Genomic DNA, 21658 nt, shown 5'->3' on the forward strand with positions numbered 1-21658 from the left:
AATGTCAAATGGAAGAAAGCTCAAACCGGATTAGACAAGCACAAATGAATACAACTAAGAAGCTTTTCATTATTTGTCTCTTTTAATGGAATGATTTGTGCGTGAGAAACATCTACAGTTATTGGGTATTTCATAGTAAACAAAGACATGACACAAAGTGGGACACATTGGTCTCCAACGGGTCTTTAACCATTTCAGATAGTGCAGGCCTGTAACTTCTTGTCAGCCAGCTTGAGAGACACCCAGGTGTTGAGCATGGAGGCCCTCAGTTTGCACCACACGAGGTGGTCAGTCAGGCCGAAGATCTGCGCTGCAAACTGAGCAGCAGCTTCAGGGGAAAGGATTGTGGAGCAGCCAAGGCCTGCAGGTTGGAAATAAAAGACCTTATTATAATAATGAATGTCCCACATGTGAATAATAATTCAGATTATAAAAGAGTCAGAGCTCTGCTCACCGCTTGGCATGCGGAGGGATGACCACACATCTTGTGCTCCCCAGTCTGGTGTGAGAGGAGGACAGTTGATAACAGGATAAGCAGTGTTTCCAGACATGACCGGACCAAGACCGTTACTCCTGCCAGCTACAGCCACAAACACAGTGGGGGTGCCATCACCTGTGGAAAAGCATATTTAAGATTATACTGCATAACAAAATTCCCACTTTATTAAAAAGGTGCTAGTTTTATGAAAATATTGATGCACACCTTCATATTCTGCTTTGATGCGCAGAGTCTCATCTGGACCCTTGTGTGCCGAGGTGACTCTAAGGATGCAGGAAATCCCGTAGGTGGTGCAGGCCTTTCTGATTTTCTCACAGTGAGCCATGTCTGAGGTGGAGCCCATCAGAACCACCACCCTCCCACTGGCCTGGGGCTCCAGCAGCAGCTGAAGAAACAACACAGGAAGAATTAGATCATTGCAAGCCCACTTTCATTAGCCTGCTTCAAGCAGTGAGAAAGGGTGATTATTCATTTACAGGGGGGTAAAAAAAAAGTGTTATTTCTTCATTAATTCTCATTTGAATTGAACCTCAACCTACCAGTAGGTTTCTAGAGTGTGTACTCAAAAAATTAAATCCCAATTAGTCAGAGTCCTTGAACTTATGAGTAACTTTCAGTTTCTTTGGCAAAATAAATTCACTTTACACGTCTCAGTAAAAAAAAAAAAAAAAATTAGAAAAAAACAAGAATAAACCATTAGCTCAAACCACATTCATTACTAAACAATGACTGACTGAGCTGTGACCAACAGGCAAATCAGCAACTACTCAGCTGAACTACAAGCAGTGTTTACAAAGCTGATGGCCACAAATTAAACATGTATGTATTAAAATATTTGTAGTCTATAGAATCAATATTTTTCCCAGAGCTGACAACACCAGAGGATACTTATAAATGTTGGACGAGTTGATTCCATTGTTTGGTATTATAACTGTTGTACTGCAGCAAACACATGTTGTGCTCTCTGTACCTCGAGCAGTGATTGGTACAAAACTTTATACTGCAGCAAAAAGGAGCCAACAGTGAGTAAAAACGTGACAAGAGCGACTGTTTGGAATACAGAGGGTTATAGCATGTTTGTGGGTCCAGAGTTTATGTTGAATGATGTTTGTCTGCAAGAGCATTGAATGCAAACAAAAGCCAAAGAAAACCAGATAAAGAGTAGATTAGGTAGTTTGGTGTACCTGGACCCTTTCAGAGACCCATTCAAAGTTTCTCTTCACCATCTGCATTGCCTCTGGGGTAACTTCTTTCAGGTCTCTGTACACCTACAAAAAGCAAAAAACAGGTTTTAAGATTTTTATTCTTTAAAAAGCATCAGATTAAAAACAGAGAGGCAAACACAAAGCGCTGACCTGTTTATCTTTTTGCTGGCTGCGATCTCCAGCTGGCCACAGCCTCCACGAATCATTGTCGATCACATCAGCAAGGACAATCTCTTGAGTTTTCACATTTACACCAAATTCGATCTGTAGGCGAGACGTAAAAGAACCCTGGTTGGTTGCACAGCAAGTCAAGCACTCAGAAGTGTTCACACCACAACACCATGTTAACCAGCAGAGGGCAGTGCTGCACTGTATACCTTCATATCCACCAGCGTGCAGTTCTGAGTGGCCCAAGCCTTCTCCAGAATCTCGAAGATGGCCACCGTGCTGCGATTCATGATGTCCACCTCACACTGGCCAATAGTGAGCCCAGCCAGACAGAATTTGGTCTCCAGCAGCTGCTCCTCTGACCACTGAGGATCATTGTTGGCATCATCCTAAAGCACAATGAGTCAATGAGTCCACATGCAGACCGTAAAAGACTGAAAACACACCAGACGCCATCAAGGTGACCCTTCAGACTCACTTTGAAGAACATCTCCATCTTCAGGGGAGAAAAGCGGAAGCCTTCTTTGACTCCTGGATTCCTCTTGAGGAAGGACCCGGTCGCCACCCTCCGACACACCCACTCAATGGGAATCATCTCACAGTGGGCTGCAATGAACGCCGTTTCCGAGTGCTGCTTCACAAAGGCAGTCTTAATTCCTGGAAAACAGGATTGACAGTTAAAACAAACAAACAAACAAAAAACCCAACCTCAAGTTGCCTGGCAGCCTCCACTTATGGGCTCCCAGAATCCATATCTCTTGTCAGGATCAATAAATAGAGCAGAGCAGGAAATCGACAACCACGTGCTATAAACATCATTTTGTATAGATGGGCGTTACAGATGAATCTTTAAATACGCCACCAGTTCAAGTTAGAACAAATATCTTTTAACCCAAAATTTAATTAAGGCGGTGTGGTGTGGTTGGTCACGTTCTGCCAAATTTGAAGGCATTTCAAGTCACAAGACAGCAGTTACTACAACTCTGCTGACACACACACACGACACTCACGAGGGGCGTATGGGCACAGTTAACTAATTACCTAGAAATTCAAGCTAGGTGGAAAGTCATTTGGGAATCATGTAAAGCATGCAGGGGCAATAAAAACCATCAGAAGTCCCCACTAAAAGCCACTTCTCTTGGATTCAAAGCAGCGGGAGAACCAAACACTCCTGCTTTTGGAGGCCTTTCTCCTCAGATCACAAAAACCAGCTCGGGCCTGCACATGTCTATATTGGCCACCTGCCTAACTTTGCTCCTCCTTTTTCTGGCACCAGCCACATGCATGTGTGAGCTGTTCTACTTCATGAGTTTTAATTTGATCAATTATGCGTTCTGTTCAAGTTGGTGATGCTTTCTCTCATCTCTTTGCACAAGCTTTAACCAAAAGCAGAAATAAATAACAGAGCAATTGAAGAACTGTACATGCAGTAATCATGGTCTGCACTGCATCCAGGGATTTGTCCATTTATGAGCTTCTCACTGCAACTTCAGCACATTTTACCACTTAGAGGTCGTAATTAACATTGTTACATGTCTCTCAGTTGGGTTAAAAAAAAAAAAACAAAAAAAAAAACAGGCAGTGTGCAAACTTGTGAGAAACAAAAACGCTCTACATAAATCACAATTTCCTCTGCATGTACACAAGATAAAAATCCAACATAGTTATTGAAGTGAGATTGAAGGGTGACAAAAATGTAGTCCTGATCATGTGCTCTCAGGAAAGAAAGAATTTTTTCAGCTAATCAATAACAAAAAATTGGTTGATATTTACTTATTTGAGTTCTCTTTTTAAACAAAGACTTTCCAGCTTTCCAAGTGACCGTAATTTCTGAGAACATAAGACTTCTATGAAATTAAATATCGGAGCTTTGGCTGATGTAAGGGGTCTGAATAGTTTTAAATTTGTTTTCTTTTGGAATCCAATTTTATGTTGTCACCCTGTGTTGTCAGTATTTCATATTTGCTGTGTTTTGAATTTGATCGCATTAGTTGTTACTGAGCTTTTTATGAGTGTTTTATATTTTAATCTAGAACTTGACCTTACAAATTGCTATCCTGTTGTGACTTATTACTGAGCATTTATATGTATTTTAATGTGCTGTTGATTAATTGATTTTAGTTTTCATACAGTTTTTCTGTGTTTTTCTTGCATATATGTTTGTTGTTGCCTGTCTTATAGCAGATAAAGGACTTTGGTCAATTCAGGTTGCTTCATAAATGGGCTTTTGCTTTTAAGAACCTTGATTTATTTAGTGTTTACCTTCACTTTTTACTTATTGACAGTGATGTTACTAAATGTCAGTTTTGGTTTGAGGGCTTGCAAATGACATTTACATCATTTTCTGACATTTTTTTAAAATGCTCAAACAGACTTGTTACCCAGTCATTCTAATAGAAAAGGTAACAAGGTTCAAGGTTGTCTTTCCTCCTGAATACAACTGTCACATACTGACCTCTTATCAAATTAACCAGGGTCAAACCAGCTTTGATGTTCCACTGAGAAAATTCCTGTGTGCCTAGTCTGTGTGTGAATGAGTGCTTGGTTACCAAAGAAAAGAACTACCCTAACTCTCCATGTGGGAGACTTGCCTCAGGGTGAGTATGACACATCTGCTGACAATCATTTGAATGCATTTGCACAGTTAGAACTTTTCTGAGTCCTCACCAGATTCCTGCAACAGCTTGAACACGCAGCTCGTCGTTTTGTTGGCGATTGCAGCCTTGCCTTCCATTTGATCCTTCCTCACGGCGTTGCCAGCTGTAATCTGGTCTTTGGACTGGACCAGAACCAGTCCGGGCTGGTCCGGGAGCTCAAAAATCTGCTTCGTCTTCCCTTCATTGAGTTTCTGGCCGACGTTCAGCTCTGAAAGCACACGACAGTAAACTTAAACCTCATGCACATTCAAATGAAGCTCCAAATTGTGTATTAACAGCTGTATATTACCAGCAGTGGAGGCCATGGTGCTGCTCGGTCCAGAAACGTCCTGAAACACAGAAGACAAAAAGTGCTTGCTGGATGAAGTTCCAGGAGACAGCGGGAGAGTGAAGCGGGCTGCGTCTTACGTGCGCTGACAGCCAATCACGTCCCCCAATTGATTTTGGGAACCAATCACAGCAGCGCACTGGCTGTCACGTGTGAGGAAGAGGCTCGCACATCAAACATTAACAAGACGAAAAAGTTTTAGGGGTTTGTGCACAAAAGTGCCTCCATTTTCTCTTTGGCGTGAAGATTGATTTATCAAAAACTCAATGACGACCAAAGAAACTGTCATTTTGACCCTAGTCGATTTAATTGATTGAAATTAGTCGCAAAAAAAAAAAAAAAAAAAAACACCACGTGAGTTTCTCTAATTCAACACATTTGATGAATTTTTCATAACTTTTTTGTTTTCTGATCAGAGCGTATCGATCTTTGTTTTAGCACGTTTTTGTTTTTCCGACACTTGATTTAATTGGCGCTTTTTGAACGGCTGAGATTGTGTTGTGTTATTTTTTTTCACGAGCCACGTTGTTTCGGGCAGGCACGTGCTCGGTTCAATACTGTGACAGCGTGGACGAGCACGCGAGCGCTGCTTGCTCTCAGGCACGAGACCGTCCGTAAAAGGTTAACGGAGGACCGACCGGAGGACAGCGCGAGGCAGCAGCGGTGTCAGTGGCGGCAGCGGCATGGAGTTCGAGGAGTCCGGTATCGGGGAGGAGTGCGGAGTTTTCGGGTGTGTCGCTGCCGGAGAGTGGCCCACGCAACTGGAGGTCGCTCAGGTCCTAACCCTGGGACTGGTGGCGTTACAGCACCGGTAAGTAACGGAGGTGTGCATGTGTAACGGCCTCAAAGTTACCACGGCGGCGAATTACACTTAGAAAAATGCTTAAAAAGTGTAATTTAGTCATTTCGTATTTTCAGAGCCCACGTACATGTAAGTTTTAAAGTTTAAATCCCACTATTTTGAAGTCATTTCAGAGTAAAATTAATATAATTGGCAGCGGAAAGTCATCCTGTTTTGTTTCTAAGCTTTGCCAAAATTCCAGTTTTATATCCCAGTAAGTGCAGGATAGCCAGACCGGTCCTTCTTAAACTCTGTGCCTTGGAATTACTGCCATTTGTGATGATTTGCAGAGCTAAAATCACAAAGTTTTTCCTTGGAAATGCTTTTTTCCCCCCACATGTTTCACTTGCATGTAATTTCGATGACGGACCCTATAAGTAGTCCAGGAGGTTGCCCATAAAGTCCCATAACAACACCACAAACACATCATGATCAGAACAAATCTGCTTTTTGTACTGATGTAAAAAATAAAAAACAACAACAAACAGGGAAAATTCTGTCCACACCCTAATTAGAATTGATCTAATTACTGCAGCTTACAATAAACCAATACAATGTGTTTTCACTGCTACCTGTTGCCATATTTTGTAAGTTACTTGAATAAATAAAGAGGCAATGTTTGTATTTGTCCTTAAGGAGAAGAATCGACACACACATTAATGTCACTGCTGCAAAAATCCTGCTGCGAGACAGGAAAACAGGAACACTCTCCAATACAATATTTTGAAAGTGTTGCATTTCTTAGGAAAACAACTCACGAGACACAAGTTTGATTTGTCTGGTGTGTCTTGCGTTGCTTTTCGGACATTGCTGCGTAACACTCTGGCTTGAAAGACACGTGAGAATGAGAGCAGTGCAATAAACTAATCACCAAAGCAAGAATACCGTAGTGCTCTCCTAAATTTAGTGTGATAAATTTAACCACAAAGTCAATATATAGATACATAACATATCCACAATACAATAAATAATGTACCTCTACAGCTGCAGCAGACAATTCATTTAAGGCCGCGCAATTAATCAAAATTAGAGCTTCATGTATTAAATGAGCTGTTTGAGCAATTTTGATATTTGATTTTTCTGTTTTTAAAGAAGTCAGAATTATCTTAATCCAGTTTAATTGTAAATATTTAGTTTATTTTACTCCATTCTAACAGTAAACGGTCCAAATGCTTGTCTTAATTTTCCCACAACACAAAATGATGCAGTCAAATGTCTTTCTATTTCTACATTTAAACCCTTTAAAACTCAAACCTTATCAGTTCACTATCATATTAAAAAACATCCTATTTGCCACTTTTGCTTGGAAAACATGGCCAAAATGGTTGCCAAATAAGTCTGTCTGTTGAATAATTAATCAGCTGTTGCAGCTATAAAAGATGAGCCACATACTCCCTTAAAAGAGAGGAATGTGCTGTATAATTTGTGAGTTTACAGTATTTTCTCCAACATTCCTACAACCTGTATAATGTTTATTTCTTATCTGCAGCAATGGGTCACATGGGGTTAGTGTGTAGATTTTACCTGGCTCTTGGGGGGTGTAATGGAGGAGGCCATTGAACAGACTGATTTGATCTTTATTATCGGGATGTGATCCTGCTCCTCTTTGCACTGAGTCATCGCAGCTTCAGCAAAGTTTATTCCAGTGTCCAGTTTTTTTGCTGGTGTGTGGTTCACAGGGTCTGAAAAAAAAAACAAAAACAGGTTTGGAATTAAGATTATTATGCTCACTTACTGGAAGTTTGATTGATTGATTGATTGATTTTTAAGTAATACAGAATTTTAGTCCTTCATTGACGTCTGAAGTTACTTTTCGTGGACCTACTCATGAGTTGAGCCTTTTGTTAGCAGCAACAATCGTGCTCTTATCCCTAATTTCATTATGAGACTTTATGGGAAATCATGGGACTGGGACAGAAATTTGAAAAAGCGTCAGTCATTGTGAACATCATGTGACAGGCAAAGTGATGGCAGAAGGGGCCGCATTTCATACCTTGATCCACAGCTTTCCTCTTCGTTCCTCTTTTTGGTGAATCCTGTGTGCCTGCCCTAGATTCAGAGGCATCTGCAAACAACATCAGACTGTTACAAGACAAAGACAGCACTCTGATCTTTTAAAAACCAACAAAAAATAGCTTTCACATGCTATTTAAATTACAGCTTCACTGCCTGGCTGAGACATGGACAAGTCTTATTTGGGAATATGAGAATTCTTTCAGTAAAAGATGTAATTTGACTAAAAGATTATATTTGAGTGTTTTTATTCTTTTGAAAAATGGTATTTATTTCCCACTTATTCCAAGTGTTTTTAATAGATAAATGCTTAAAGATTCAGTTCACTGAAATAATAAATAATTTAGTTAGATCAAAGTAGTATCCCATTTTCTTGAGTAATCAGGTTGTTGTTTTGTTATAAATATAAAAAACTTCGATTAGTGTTTAGTGTAATAAGCCCAAGATGATGTCCTCAAATGTCTTGTTTTGTCCACAACCCAAATGTACGCAACTTCCTGTTAAAGAGGAGGAAAAATAAATGCAAAATATTCATATTCCTATTTGATTTGGAGGGTTTTTTTTCCCCTTAAAATATTCCTCAAATGGATTATTCAACTTTCAAAATAGTTGGCACCTAATTTAACAGTTGACAACTCATTGATTATTCATTCACTAGACATGACTGAAAGATGATAATAGGCTCACTTAGCAGGCTGTGGTGTTGAACGACTTTAGGCTCCCGCTTTTCCTCTTCAGTGTTTGATGCTACATCATGGGTGACGACTGAGACAGAACCAGAAGTTCTTTCCTCTTTTGCTTCCACCGCTGCAGTAACTGTGTTTGTTTTTGGCAAATAGACATCTATATTACTGTTCTCTTCGCAACCCTCCAACATTGTCGATGTGCCTAAATCTGTAGAGTCAGAGGCTTCCATGTCATGAGTTGAGACGTTAGTAGTGTGATTCATGATGGCCTCCACTTCATCGTAGAACCTCATGATCCGTCTGGGGTCGGCTTCATCAACCTTACCTCTTTGAAGGGACCGGTAGAGGTACTTTAGGTTTTTGTACTTGGTGTGGCACTGTTTCCAGTCACGTTCAATGCCTTGTTGCATTAAGCGGTTGGAGATCTGGACGAAGATGTCCCTCTTTCTGGTCGAGCTCTCCAGCTGCCTGCATATGCGCTCATCGGACCAGACTTGAATCAGCGCTCGCACCTCTTGGTCACTCCAGTTTCGACCCGTGTCCGACACGGTGACCACATGGTACTGGTCAGAGCTGGATGAATCTGTGAGGGTTAGATGGGCATCTGTAGTGGATATGAACAGATTAAGTAAAGAGAAGGTCACACACTGCAAAACTTTGCAAGTGATTTGGCAGATTTCTTTGACCTGTGCTTCTCCATTTTGCTTCCAGGTCTCCATCAATGTCATAATCGTCACTGATTTCATCTGAAAGTAAAATGTAAAAAAATTATTTTCTTGAATTTTGAATCCAAGAGCTACTATGTGCACTGCAGACTGAATACATACCATCATCAATTTCAATGACAACCTCACTGTCTGAGGCCACCGTCTGTCCTGTGGGGCCTGCTGGTGTTTGTTGCTTCGCTGCTGCGGCTTCTCCCTCATACAACCTCTTCTGCATTTCCAAAGTTCCATTTTCCAGCCCGTGATCCAGCAAAATGGCCTCCACTTCATCAAAAAACTTCATATACTTACCCGGGCCTCCTGAGCTGCTGCCTCCAGCAGCATGAGCACTTTTAGCGGTCTTGTAGTCATACTTCAAGTTCTTGTATTTCGTTCGACATTGCTTCCAGTTGCGCACCACCCCAAAGGTTTTCTGCATCTGTCGAGCCATCTCTTGGAAAATGGACTTGTTGCGTAGCGTGCACTTTAACCGTTCCCGGATATGGCGGTCAGCCCAGATGCACAACAGCGCTCGTACCTCATCATCTGTCCAGTGGCGGCCGCCTTCTTCAGCCACATTTGGATTGTATGTATGGATTTGACTCCTCGTTGCTGCACACACATGCACACACTGTTAACTCAGGCAGATTTTTGATTTATTAAATTAGATTGGTGTTGAATACATGTTTGAATGCTCTGAGTTTTTTCTTTTTTTCAAAGTAGTCATATTGCTATCATGAGTGCTATAGTTTGTGTTGAACCTACATCTACCTTCTTGCACTGGGACTGTGATTGAGAAAGGGAAGATACCTCTTTGATTACACACGTCTGCCACCTCTTCCTCCCAACCCTCCGCTGGCCTTCCATCCATTCCTGGGCTGTAGTTTGCTGCTGCTGCGTCAGGCTTCCTGCTTTGAAGTCCCAGGCTCCTGCATTTGGCTTGACACTCCCTCCAGCTGCGCACAACGCTGAGCCGCCTCAGACGCTCTGAGATCAGCTCAAACGTGGTTCTGCTCTCTGCTACGTGCTGAGCTCCAACCTCGTCCCACACTGATATCAGAGCCAGCACCTCTGCTTCCCCCCACTGCCTGTCCACCGAGCCTTTGTCCTCCACCAGATCCCTTTCACTCACTCTTTGTCTCTCTGCTCTCCTCTCCATGTTTGAGCTGACCTGGAAACGCTTTCTTTTCCCCCAGCCCCGTCTGGTTTCTGCTGCCCGGTTCCCTAGGCAACCAGGCGGTTAAGCCTGAAAGCAACGCCTCCGTGCTGAAAAGCAGCCTCACCACTGGCTTAAGCTGTGTGCTGAGGGGGCGGGACCAGCTGTAATCTGAGAAGCAGCTTGGTAAATGGGCTGAAGCTGCAGCAAGACGACTCTCCATATATGGCAGCTCAGCAGCAGAGAAGCACTGCTGTTTTTTTTGTTCCTCCATCTTGCTCCGTTTTTTCTGACTCAAACCAGTTTGATTTGCCTCAAGGCTCATACTGAATACAAGGAGTTGAACTCCCAGATTCATGTTCAGCCTTGCAGAAACAAAACAGGGATTTTTCATTATGACAATAACCTCCAACTGAGTTGTTTACACTGTTACAGTTTAAAATGTTTGTGTCTTCTCAGGGGTCAGGAAAGTGCTGGGATTGTCACAAGTAATGGAGCCAGTCCACCCACATACACAACACACAAGGTAACACTGAGAAGCTGCTTGTATGAGCCCAGCTTAAATCACACTATCAAAAACACCTCAGTTACAGAGCATCTTGTTACAGTCATTCATACTAGATGTACACACAAACAAACCCCACAGTTATATAAGCAGTAAACAGTCAAGGCCTCTGTTAGAGTGTTTTGAAGCCTCATCACACTCAGATTTTGCCCTGATTAAAAAAATAAATAAATACATTTCAATATTTTGTGCAGACTATGTAAGTGAAGCCATCTCACTCCTCTCATTCCTCTTGCCGTTTTATTTTTATTTTTTTAGGGAATGGGATTAGTGAACACTGCATTCCCACCCGAGGCTCTGCTCAAACTGCGCTATGGTAACCTTGGTATTTGTCACACCCGCTATTCAACTACTGGGATTTCAGAGCTGCAGAACTGCCAACCCTTTGTGGTGGATACGCTGCATGGCAAGATCGCTGTAGCACACAATGGAGAGCTAGTTAATGCGCATGCCTTGAGGAAAAAGGTGAGAATGGCCCTCTGCCCATCCCTGCTGAATGTGGTGCATATCAATGTCCTCTCCTTGAGTAGTCTCATCACCACAAATAAAGGAGGGAAATGTGTTTGTAAATGGTATTTATGACACGCCTTTCTTCTATGTGCAGTAATGAATAAACATCGATGTAACTGATCACTCTTTGCTCGTATGTGGTTCATCTCTATGGCATAAATAACCACATGGCTGTCTGCAGGTATAAAATAACACTTCTGTATATGCACTGAATCAGTCGTTGTAAATGTGCTGTGCAGGTGATGCGCCACGGTGTCGGCCTCTCCACCGGTTCAGACAGCGAGCTCATTACCCAGCTGCTGGCTTTTACTCCACCGACGGAGGAGCTAGACTCACCTGACTGGGTCGCCAGGTGAGTGCTGGGGCTTCATGCTGCAGATGTGATGTTTTTCTTTTGCACACAATTTTTAATACTTGTTTCATTACTTTTTTTTGTAGGATAAAGAACCTCATGACTGAAACCCCCACGTCATACTCGCTGTTGGTCATGTTCAAAGATGTTGTCTATGCAGTGCGTGACCCTTACGGAAATCGGCCTCTTTGCATTGGACGGCTTGTTCCCATCTCTAAACTGCACACCACAGGTATTCAAAACGTGTTTTTTAATCATCTTTTTATGATCCTGCCACATTTTGACAAATTTTTCACTGCAATATAAAGTCCTTCATCTCTGTGGAAACGGCACAACCAAGGCTAGAAGTAGCGACAACTCAAAATGTATTCTGAGCAGTATAACAAAGTTATAATCATAAGAAATGAAAAACAGCTGAATTTTATTCAATCTTTTTTTTTTTGCAAAACTTGGAAAAAAAACCCCAAAACATTGCCATCAGGTGTTTTTTCTTCTTACGTTTTTAATTTGTCCACTTGACTCCTGTCTGAAGAATTATCGACAGAATTCCCTTTGTGATTAACTTACCTTTTGTTATCTCATCTGCTTTGTGTTACCACAGCCTGCAGTCAGCTGAAAAGTCTGAATTTTTGTCAGGTGACTGTTGGTTGCAGTTACAAAAGGCTTCATGTTTGTACTGAGGAGCACATAACTTTTTATTTTTCCAGACTCCGGTTAAAGCTTATATTTTATTTAAAAATAAATACATGTAAAAGTAATATATTTTGAGCAACTATCATCATTGTAAGCTTAGATTCCAATAAGTTTTCTGACCAAACAGCTCAGCACAGATTACTAGTTGAGAATCTAACATTTTGCTCAGTATTTACAGTTTCTGTCTGTGGAAACAATCTGTACTTTTGACATTTCTTTCAAGATAACATACTTTTCAACATGCCTGAGCTTTTGGGGATCAGAAAGTGAAATGACAAGTTTTTTGTTTTTTTTTAGAAACAGGTAAATGTGTATTTAATAGAATAATATAGAGTTAACCAAACATTATCCAGAATATTTAAACTTGTAAATGTGAAATGGTATCCTTGTTTCTCTGTTGGAAAGCACTTTAGCTCAAAGGCCGTTGTTTTGATTGTACTCCATAAATAACTTTGCCTTGACTTTGTCCTCAAGACTGTTTTACGCACAGGAGGTTATTAGTGCTCGAGCATGTTGACACGGTTTTGATTTCATAAGAGGTCAGGTATGTGAACCGGGGGAAGATGAACTCTTTCACCTCCTTTGTTCTGGTCAGGTGCTGGAGAGGAGGACACCGAGGGCTGGGTTGTGTCGTCAGAGTCATGCAGCTTCCAGTCCATCGGTGCCAAGTGAGTTTTTCTTTTGGAATATCATCTGTAATGTAGCGGCAACCTGCAGCACTGGGAGTTTGGCTGTTTACACGTTTTCTGATTCTCAGGTATTACAGAGAGGTCCTACCTGGAGAGATAGTTCAGATATCCAAACATGGAGTCAAGTCTCTGAGTGTGGTGCCCCGTCCCGAGGGAGACCTCCCTGCCTTCTGCATTTTTGAATATGTTTACTTTGCCAGACCAGACTCTATTTTTGAAGGTATGAATATTTATTATGTCTAACGCACTTCCTATTGACCTTGTTTTTAACTGTTTGGCTACCCTTCAGTGTTTCTAAAATATTCATGTACTTCAGGACAGATGGTCTATACTGTGCGGCAGCGCTGTGGTCGGCAGTTAGCCATCGAGGCTCCAACAGATGTGGACGTGGTCAGCACTGTGCCAGAGTCTGCAACCCCAGCTGCCCTGGGCTACGCTCAACAGGTCTGTCTGCCGAACTTGGTGTATGATTTAAAAAAAAACAAAAAAAAACACATGATTGGATCTAGTTCTTACAAGCTCTTCTCTTCTTGTTCTCCTCTCAGTCTGGCCTTCCATACATAGAGGTTCTGTGTAAGAACCGCTACGTTGGGAGAACATTTATTCAGCCAAATACTCGGTTGAGGCAGCTCGGAGTGGCCAAGAAGTTTGGGGCATTGACCGACAACTTTGCTGGGAAACGAGTGGTGTTAATTGATGACTCCATCGTCAGAGGCAACACCATCTCCCCCATCATTAAACTACTGAAAGAAGCTGGTGCAACAGAGGTTGGTTTACGAGAGCTTTACAAGTTGGTGTGACTTTATGCAGATATTCTGAGATACAGTCAGTAGTATAGAGGGAAAACACACATCCCTGCAGGGTGCCAGCACTGGTCGTTCATGTGCTGCAGTAAAACAGATTGAGGTCGTCTGGAAGTTGATGGGTTGTCTCCTGTAGTTAGTCCTGCAGGCCATTTTCACACTGACACAGTCATTAGCTGAAAACCTGTTTTCCAACATTTCAGTGTAACAGTTTGCGACTGTGATCTCCTTTGTCAGTGGGTTTCTGGCCTGGTTGTACAGGATTCAGTCCTCTGTAGGATTCTTCCTCGACCTGATGAAGCAGTCCAAGTTTTTCTGTAAACTACGTTTGTTGTTGTATGCATGGAATATTTTAGTTGGCACGGACATGTCCACGCAAAAACTGGTGTAGGATGACACAGTGTAGTTTAAGTAAAAAATGGAATAAATTACTGTAAATCATGATTACTTATCATAGATTGTAAATAAAAGATGGATGTGGCCTCTGGGTCTGAAAAGTGAAGCCAAACCTCCATTCTTTAAACACACCAGCAGAGAAAGACTTCTCTGGTTGCAAAAAGAAGTCCGATTGTATCCAAATCTCTGAGCAAATGACCCTATTTCTCACTAGTACCCCCGTAAACTTTTTTTCTAGTGAATCTATGGTCTTGATTACTAATTTTAAAACTATTTTGAATTAGGCACGGTGTTCATTTAGTAAACTATGGACGTATTTAGAGTAAAATAGATGATAAAGCAGGGTATGTTTTATGGTAGGGCTGCCTTGTGATTGACAGATTGCTACTGTATCACTGTGCAATGTCCTCAGATTTTTTCAGTCACATCCACCAGTTGATTGTTACATCCGAATTCAAAAGACCAAGATGGTGACAACCAAATGCCAAACTCAAGGCTTCACAATGGTAGATCACAAACCAAATTTTGACATCACGGATGCTACATTTAAAGGTTGACTCTGTGTCAGCAGTTCCCTGAAAAGGTTTAAGATAATTTAAAACTGTAAGTGGTGTATTGAGCCATTTTCAACCCAATTCTGTTTTTTTGTTTTAATATATATACTTTTACTAGGAAGTGTCGATATTGACACCAGCATTTATGTTTTATTTCTGTATCATTTATGTTACAGCTATAAAACATGTCCAAGAGCACCATACCTTTTTTTAAATCACTGCCTGGGCAGATGCAGAGTATTACAGATTGACCCACTTTCATCCTTTGGGGATTTGGTCAGTTATTATACATTAATATCATGGGATGATATGAAAAAATAGAAAAACTCAAATATCTGCGACTTTACGGTGAATTCTGGGAGTTGTAGGAGACAGAATTTAAAAAAGCTCGTCCTGAAGGCGCATGTAAACACACCGAGAGTCCCTGTTGTTGTTGTTGTTGTTTAACGGGTGATTCCCCTCCCCCCCTTCAACTTAAGTTAAACTACCATCCGTATTCTCCTGCACAGGTCCATATCAGGGTGGCATCTCCACCTATCAAGTTCCCCTGCTACATGGGCATCAACATTCCAACCAAGGAGGAGCTCATTGCCAACAAGCCAGAGTTTCAGGACATTGCTGGTTATATTGGTTAGTACTAATATGCAGTATTATGTAGTGTGGACAGTACGGCCTGTCCCTACAAAGTAGTCTAATATTTCAATTATTATGCCAAAACACACATCTGAGCAAAATTGAAGTGTGCATCTCCGTTAACCCTAACCTCATTGTACAGGTGCTGACAGCGTTAAGTATCTGACTGTGGAGGGCCTCGTATCAGCTGTCCAGGAGGGAATCGCCTCCCTGCAGGAGAAGGACAAGATCAGCTCCTGTAACAAGTCCAGCAGGAGAGTGGGCCACTGCACCGCCTGCCTGACTGGGAAATATCCAGTGGAGCTGGAGTGGTAGCTGCTGTCCCAACAGCACAACCAACTGTATTTACAGCAGCAACTGCACCATGGATGTACCGAAAGCTTCCACAACTGGAAAAGATACAGCCTGGTGTCTGATTACTGCTAGCTAGGACACTAAAAGATATTGCACATCTCCAGCACACTCTTTTTCTGCAAAAGGCTCATCATCTGGCTCAGATCATAAAAAGAGCCGTTGAAAAATGTTGCTTTTGCTGACCTCTAGTGCCTGAACTGTATCCATTATGTTCTTTGCTGTTTTTTTTACATTCCAGGTACAACCCACTTTTGTTACTTTTATTTGGAAGGTTACAGGTCAGATGTATTTTCAGAAAAAATCTTAAAAATTAGTTTAATATGCTTTCACATATATTCCAAGTTTTTACAAACAGGAGCCTTAGATAGAATTTTCTATGTCAGAAGATCGCACAAGACTAGTGACCAAAAAGTGAAATGACCTTTATTTTCTTTGTTTACTTTATTAACCACAATGCTGTATTGTTTTGGTCTGTTTGATATTTTGTTGTCTTAAATTTTACATATAAAGAAAAAGTACGTAAAATAAACAGATTAACTGCAATGACAAACATATACTGTTTTTTCTTGTAAAAATTGCATTGTCACATTAGTGGTTTTATTTTAATAATGGACATTAAAAAATATACATGTTGCGGTATTAACTTGGCAATAATGTATCACAGCAACAAAGTCTTAAATTGAACAAGAGGATGCAAGAGTATATCACTCATATGTTTAAAACAGATACATAGACACACTACTACAGAGCCTTGAACATTGAACAGTTATGTGACAGACAAATGTGTACAGTCATGCTGCTACACAGTTATTCAACACTGTTACCTGACCAACTATGAACAGTTTTCTACACTGGAACTTGTTGAAATTCTCTGTCTTCTTCCTTCATGATCCCTGTTCATCACCATTTTCTGCACGTAATAGAAGAAAAAGGAGTGCAGGTGATTACAAGAAAACAGCAGTGCAGGGAGACCAGAGAAACACTCAACACAGGAATTCATGATAATCACCTGGGGGAGTAGCCATCGGCTGTTTTACTCTCAAGCGAATTTCCTGTTAAATGAAGCACAGTAATTATTTAAGCAGTCAGTGATGAGAGGATGTGTTGTGGCTCAAAGGCAGACTTAAATAGGGAGTTGCGTAAAATAGAGTGCTTTCCAATTGTGACTTACCCAGGCCTGAAAAATCTGCTGCAGATCCGGGCCGGCGCTGACTCATCCAGGATTGCTGATGTGCTGGAGGCTGCTGAGTGCCGCACCTTTGAAACATGCTGTGTTTACTGGAGCTACAGGAGAGGCCCCCATGAGGCAGCTGCACTTCAGACGGTGAGAGACAGCGCCTCAGCATCTCCCTCCCGTGACGTCTCGACCCTGGGGAGTATGTGCAGCACTCTTCCCTGAAGCGTTTGGACTGGGGACGGCTGTCCCAGCCTAACTCCCTGTGGCGTTTCCTCAGGATAGCACGGTGGGGCGACAAGGCAAGAGCGGCCAGAGCTGAGGAAGAGTGGCCTCTGCTGGCCTCGGAGTTTCGAGCACACAGGCGGCAGGGAGGGCCGTTGAGGAAAGCTGATTTGTTCTGGCACACAAACTTGTGGTAAAGTTTAATGAAATCCTCATCCACTTTCTTTGGCGAGTATTGGATCGGCTTCAGGGAGGAATCAAAGGAAAGGTGCCGTCTGAGCTTGTGACGACCGGCCGACTGAGGTGAGCGCAGCTGATGGGAGTCTTGAGGGTGAAGCATCCTTCGTGGGACAACAGACCTCTGTGGAGGAGTGGACAGACTGGTGGAGAGAGATCTGGACCTCACAGGCTCCCTGGAGTAGTTTTCCATGAAATAATCTTTGGGGCTTCTGGGAACTGCATGAGGCGATCTACTGAGGGTGTTCATCATTCTTGCTTTTAAGGGACTCAGCCTGACTGGAGAGCTGTAGATATCAGGTCTTTCTCTTACAGCACTGGTTTCTGATGCATACATGGAAGACCCAGCAGTCTGTACAGAGTGTGCAGAAAGAGAAGACCTTTTAAAATTAACGAATGAGTCCATGGTCGCTTTAGCAGTGGGATGGCAAGGTCGCGAAGGACTGACAGTGTAAATGGAGGCCTGTTCTCTCGGCTGGGACAGTTTAGGAGGGGACTGCTGAGACACAATGAAGGTCTCGTTCAGGGAGATCTCTTTGGGTTTAGAGATCTCAGAGTAATCAGAGAAGTCCATTGCCAGGAGAGAGTGGTGCTGCAAGCCTCTCTCCTTACCAGGAGACTGCTGCTGTGGTTGCCAGTCATGCAAGCTGGTTACTATCCGCAAAGGAGACTGAGGAGTCGTTTCGGTCCTCGTGAACTGCCTTTTCACGGGTTTGCTGTGGTTTTCCCTGCTGGTCATCTTCTTTGAATTGCTGTTTGTGTGTCTCAGCGGGACAACGAAGGTGTAGTTGGGATTGCTCCTGTTTGACTGCCGACGCCACCTGCGATACCTCCTCAGCACAGAGTCAGCAGCTGTAGAGACGTGCTGCCGGTGCCAGGCTCTCCCTATTCGACTAATCATGCTGGGGTAGAGCTCCACCAAGGAGCTGCCGTGGCTGCTTAGAGACAGTTGCAGTTCCTCGTCTTGGTCTTCAGGCTGCAAATCCACCTGAGAAAGGTTTCTCTGACTCTCATCCAACAAGCTCACAGTTAGCTGAGCCTCTTCACTTCTAGACATCTCTGTAGACACAGATGGAGAAAAGAAATAAACTGTTTTAATTTAGATTTCCGCAATAACAGGTCCTGTCATGTACTGTTTAGAAGGATATTTATTTCCCGTTATTACCTTTATCTTCCACTTCCAGTTGGCTGACTGTATCAGAAGCCTCATCAGCTCTGTCATCTTGATATGTGAAGTCCAGATGCTGAAAATAAACCATCATTCATTTAAGCTTTGCCAGATATTAAGTACAAAGATGTTTGATAAATGAAGCTGTATTTACCTGAGAGTCTCTTGTAATGTCCTGTGCTGTGTCAGAAATGTTAAAGTAATGGTATTAGGGATGAAGATATATATAAAAAAAAAACAACCCTGTGCATTGCCATTTTCATTTTGGGTTTTTTAACCTTACCCCTTACTGACTCCTCTTCTAAATTTGCCAGGCTCTGAGGAGAAGACATATGCGATGAAAGCATTAGTATCTGATCTTCATTGTATTTTGTGTCACACATGGCTGAAGAAGATGTTGATAGTAAGCCATACCTTTGATTCCATCCTGCTCAGATTGAATTTTGACAGCCTCATGTAGTTTCCAAGTGCTTCACCGTGAACAGACACAAGAAAGAAAAGACACACAATGAGACCGGCTACAACTTAAATTATTGACTGATCTGTCAGATTTATTGACTAACATTTAGGTCATTTCGGTCAGTGTTCTACAAAAAAAAAAACCATCAACACAGAAACTGAGAAGTGCGAGAACCTAAAGTTTATTTGGCAAAGAGACTGGATATTGGGAGGATACATGGCAGGTTATAATATCTAATACAAAATTAGACATCAATACTACAACACTCGTTTGAAGCTATTTAGGGATGGGCCTGCTGCAAGATAAAAAGAGATGGAAATACAAAGAGGCAGATGGCACTTTTAGCATGCCAGTGCTCTGTGGTTCTAGACTATTGAACGGAGGTGTTGGTGAAACTTGGACATGATGGATTAAAGCGTCCACACCAGACTCCCCTCAGTTGTGTCTCCTTGGGTCCAAAAAAAAAAAACTACCACAAGGTGTCACTAAAGCACAATTTAGATTCATATTCACAGGCTTCAGTATTCGAACAAGATTGTTCTTCATCAAACCGGAGGAACATAAGAGAACTCCAGAAACTGCTACGTTTAAGTATTCAGTAGCTACAAGAGTATTTTTGAAGCAAGTGTGATTGTTTGATGATTCTTGTTTGTGTAATGAAATCTTATTGCATTAAAAAGGTTGGAATAGGACCAAGAATAGATGTAATAGGGGTAAATAAAGAGTTTTAAGTGCTGTCATTTTGTTGCTGTTTTTTTTTTTATTGTGTTTAAATATTTTTGTGGTCTTGTTTTAACAGATTTTGGGTGTGTATGTTTGGGAAAGCTGACTTTTACAATCATGACGACACAAGACAGTCAGTCTCTTCAGTGAGTTTCAAATCTCTACGTGGTCGAGCTGCACTCTACAAATTTCAACCACCTATTCTGCACCTGAACGCTTCAGATTGGAGCAACGATTATTGTTAAAAGCTCCACAGTTCAGTCTTAAACACAGGGGGAGCGTGCTCATACTGGTTTAGGCTCTGAAACCAAGTCCCCTTACAGTCGGTGCCTCAGTGTGAATGGTTTTTAACATCCACCTGTATAGACTGGCATTTCTATAGTATTAGATGTCTTTTCTAATGTTTTGTTATCATTTTAATTGTGTTACAGACTTCACAAATGTTTGATTGTATTCTTCCAATGTTTTATTGTTGCTTTTTAATGTTCTGTGCATTTAAATGTTTTGTAAGCACATTTTAACTCTAGTTTTGGAAGGTGCTACAGAAACATAGTTTACTATTATTAGTATTTATGTACGATGGTTGTTTGAAGAATATTTTCTTCAAAATTTGAATGACAAATATATAACATGGGTGATGGTAACTTTCAATCCAAACAAACGGGGGAAAAAACCCAAACCTACTTAGTATTTATATTCTGTTGAATGATGATCATTTTTACAATAAATAAGCTAGCGTCCAATATGGCGCACTATCAGTAAAAATGGTTTATTTCGTTTCTGTCCACTTTAGCAGCACGACTAGCTGCTAAACCACTAACAATCTAATGTAAGCTTTTCAGTTCACTTACTTTGGGGTTTTATATCGTTGAGGTCCACCTCCAGTCCTCCGTCTTGGTCCTGAAGTTTTGAATACTGTTGAAAACAACCAGATGTTAACAAGTTGACATTTGCACCGCTCACATTTAAAGTGAACTCGAGCTAACGTTTACTAACTTCGTGCTAACGTTACCACCGCCACAGCCTCACTGTCCCACACATACCTTGTCTATTATTCGCTCCAGCGACCTTTTGTAGTTAAAGCTATTCTCACGTAGTCGCTTCCTTAAAAGTTCATCCATGTTGCTTGTAAAATAAAGAACTTCTCGATGTTAACAGTCGGTGAGAAGCTGCAGTTCGCTTCTGGCGCTTTCGGGTTTAAGATTTTTCTTTCTCTAAATGGAGAGATGTGATTGGTTGATGGAAACGTGGTGCTTTCCATGACGCTGGGAAATTATGACACTCCAATGGTGCGTTTGGGGTGACGCAAATATTTAAACCGTAGCGGGGTGAGCAGTGATAAAGTGGACAATATTCTGCCAACAAATAGTTAAAACCGGATTGAGATGACCAGTAGTTGAAATCAGTGGCGTCATTAAATGATTAAGTGAAAATTTCTAATTGCTATTGTTTTAAACAAATATTAGAACATAATTTTCCATTCAAGTTTCATTTTGTTGTAGATGTAAAACTTGATGGGACATTACCACATAAGATACCATTAAATTTACTCTAAATTTAGATGCAAAGATGAGAACTTACATAAATAAACTGCTTCCAATTTGTATTTATTACATTTTTTAATGGCACAGGAGATAGAACAACTACCACAAAAAGCTGCTGGTGTGTTAAGTTCAATAGATTAAGTAATAATAATAAAATAAAATGAATAATTCCAATAAGAAAACATTAAAACATTTTGGTAAACAATCTCTGAGAGAAAACAACAGGTGGGTCATTTATGATTTGGAAGCAGAAGAGAATTTCTAAGGCTAACATGACATTGGTTTTTAATTATGCCAAGTTCTTTTTTTTTTTTTCTTTTT

At 41.4% G+C, this 21658-nt stretch overlaps 3 protein-coding genes across 3 annotated transcripts; 1 reads left to right on the forward strand and 2 right to left on the reverse strand.

Annotated features, from left to right (window-relative positions):
* Positions 1-63: 63 nt before the first annotated feature.
* Positions 64-10281, reverse strand: paics (phosphoribosylaminoimidazole carboxylase, phosphoribosylaminoimidazole succinocarboxamide synthetase). The gene is made up of 15 exons (XM_008281980.1): positions 9912-10281; positions 9225-9713; positions 9084-9143; positions 8399-9001; positions 7692-7763; positions 7223-7380; positions 4819-4858; positions 4540-4737; positions 2351-2529; positions 2082-2261; positions 1855-1968; positions 1684-1767; positions 704-884; positions 455-613; positions 64-361 (listed from the first exon to the last, which is right to left on the reverse strand). The coding sequence occupies exons 1-15, from the start codon at positions 10258-10260 to the stop codon at positions 195-197; spliced, it is 3033 nt and encodes a 1010-aa protein (XP_008280202.1). The 5' UTR covers positions 10261-10281; the 3' UTR covers positions 64-194.
* ppat (phosphoribosyl pyrophosphate amidotransferase) lies at positions 4862-16349 on the forward strand. The gene is made up of 11 exons (XM_008281979.1): positions 4862-5668; positions 10717-10783; positions 11081-11287; positions 11572-11684; positions 11771-11916; positions 12973-13045; positions 13135-13286; positions 13383-13510; positions 13612-13833; positions 15329-15449; positions 15595-16349. Exons 1-11 carry the CDS (start codon positions 5541-5543, stop codon positions 15765-15767), a joined length of 1530 nt encoding a protein of 509 aa, XP_008280201.1. The 5' UTR covers positions 4862-5540; the 3' UTR covers positions 15768-16349.
* LOC103357431 (uncharacterized) lies at positions 16229-20914 on the reverse strand. The gene is made up of 9 exons (XM_008281990.1): positions 20837-20914; positions 20645-20708; positions 19025-19080; positions 18894-18927; positions 18765-18790; positions 18608-18686; positions 16978-18501; positions 16816-16858; positions 16229-16716 (listed from the first exon to the last, which is right to left on the reverse strand). Exons 1-9 carry the CDS (start codon positions 20912-20914, stop codon positions 16707-16709), a joined length of 1914 nt encoding a protein of 637 aa, XP_008280212.1. The 3' UTR covers positions 16229-16706.
* Positions 20915-21658: the final 744 nt, after the last annotated feature.

The sequence above is a fragment of the Stegastes partitus genome, unplaced genomic scaffold, assembly GCF_000690725.1.
Source record: "Stegastes partitus isolate 25-593 unplaced genomic scaffold, Stegastes_partitus-1.0.2 Scaffold253, whole genome shotgun sequence".
Classification (NCBI taxonomy): domain Eukaryota; kingdom Metazoa; phylum Chordata; class Actinopteri; family Pomacentridae; genus Stegastes; species Stegastes partitus.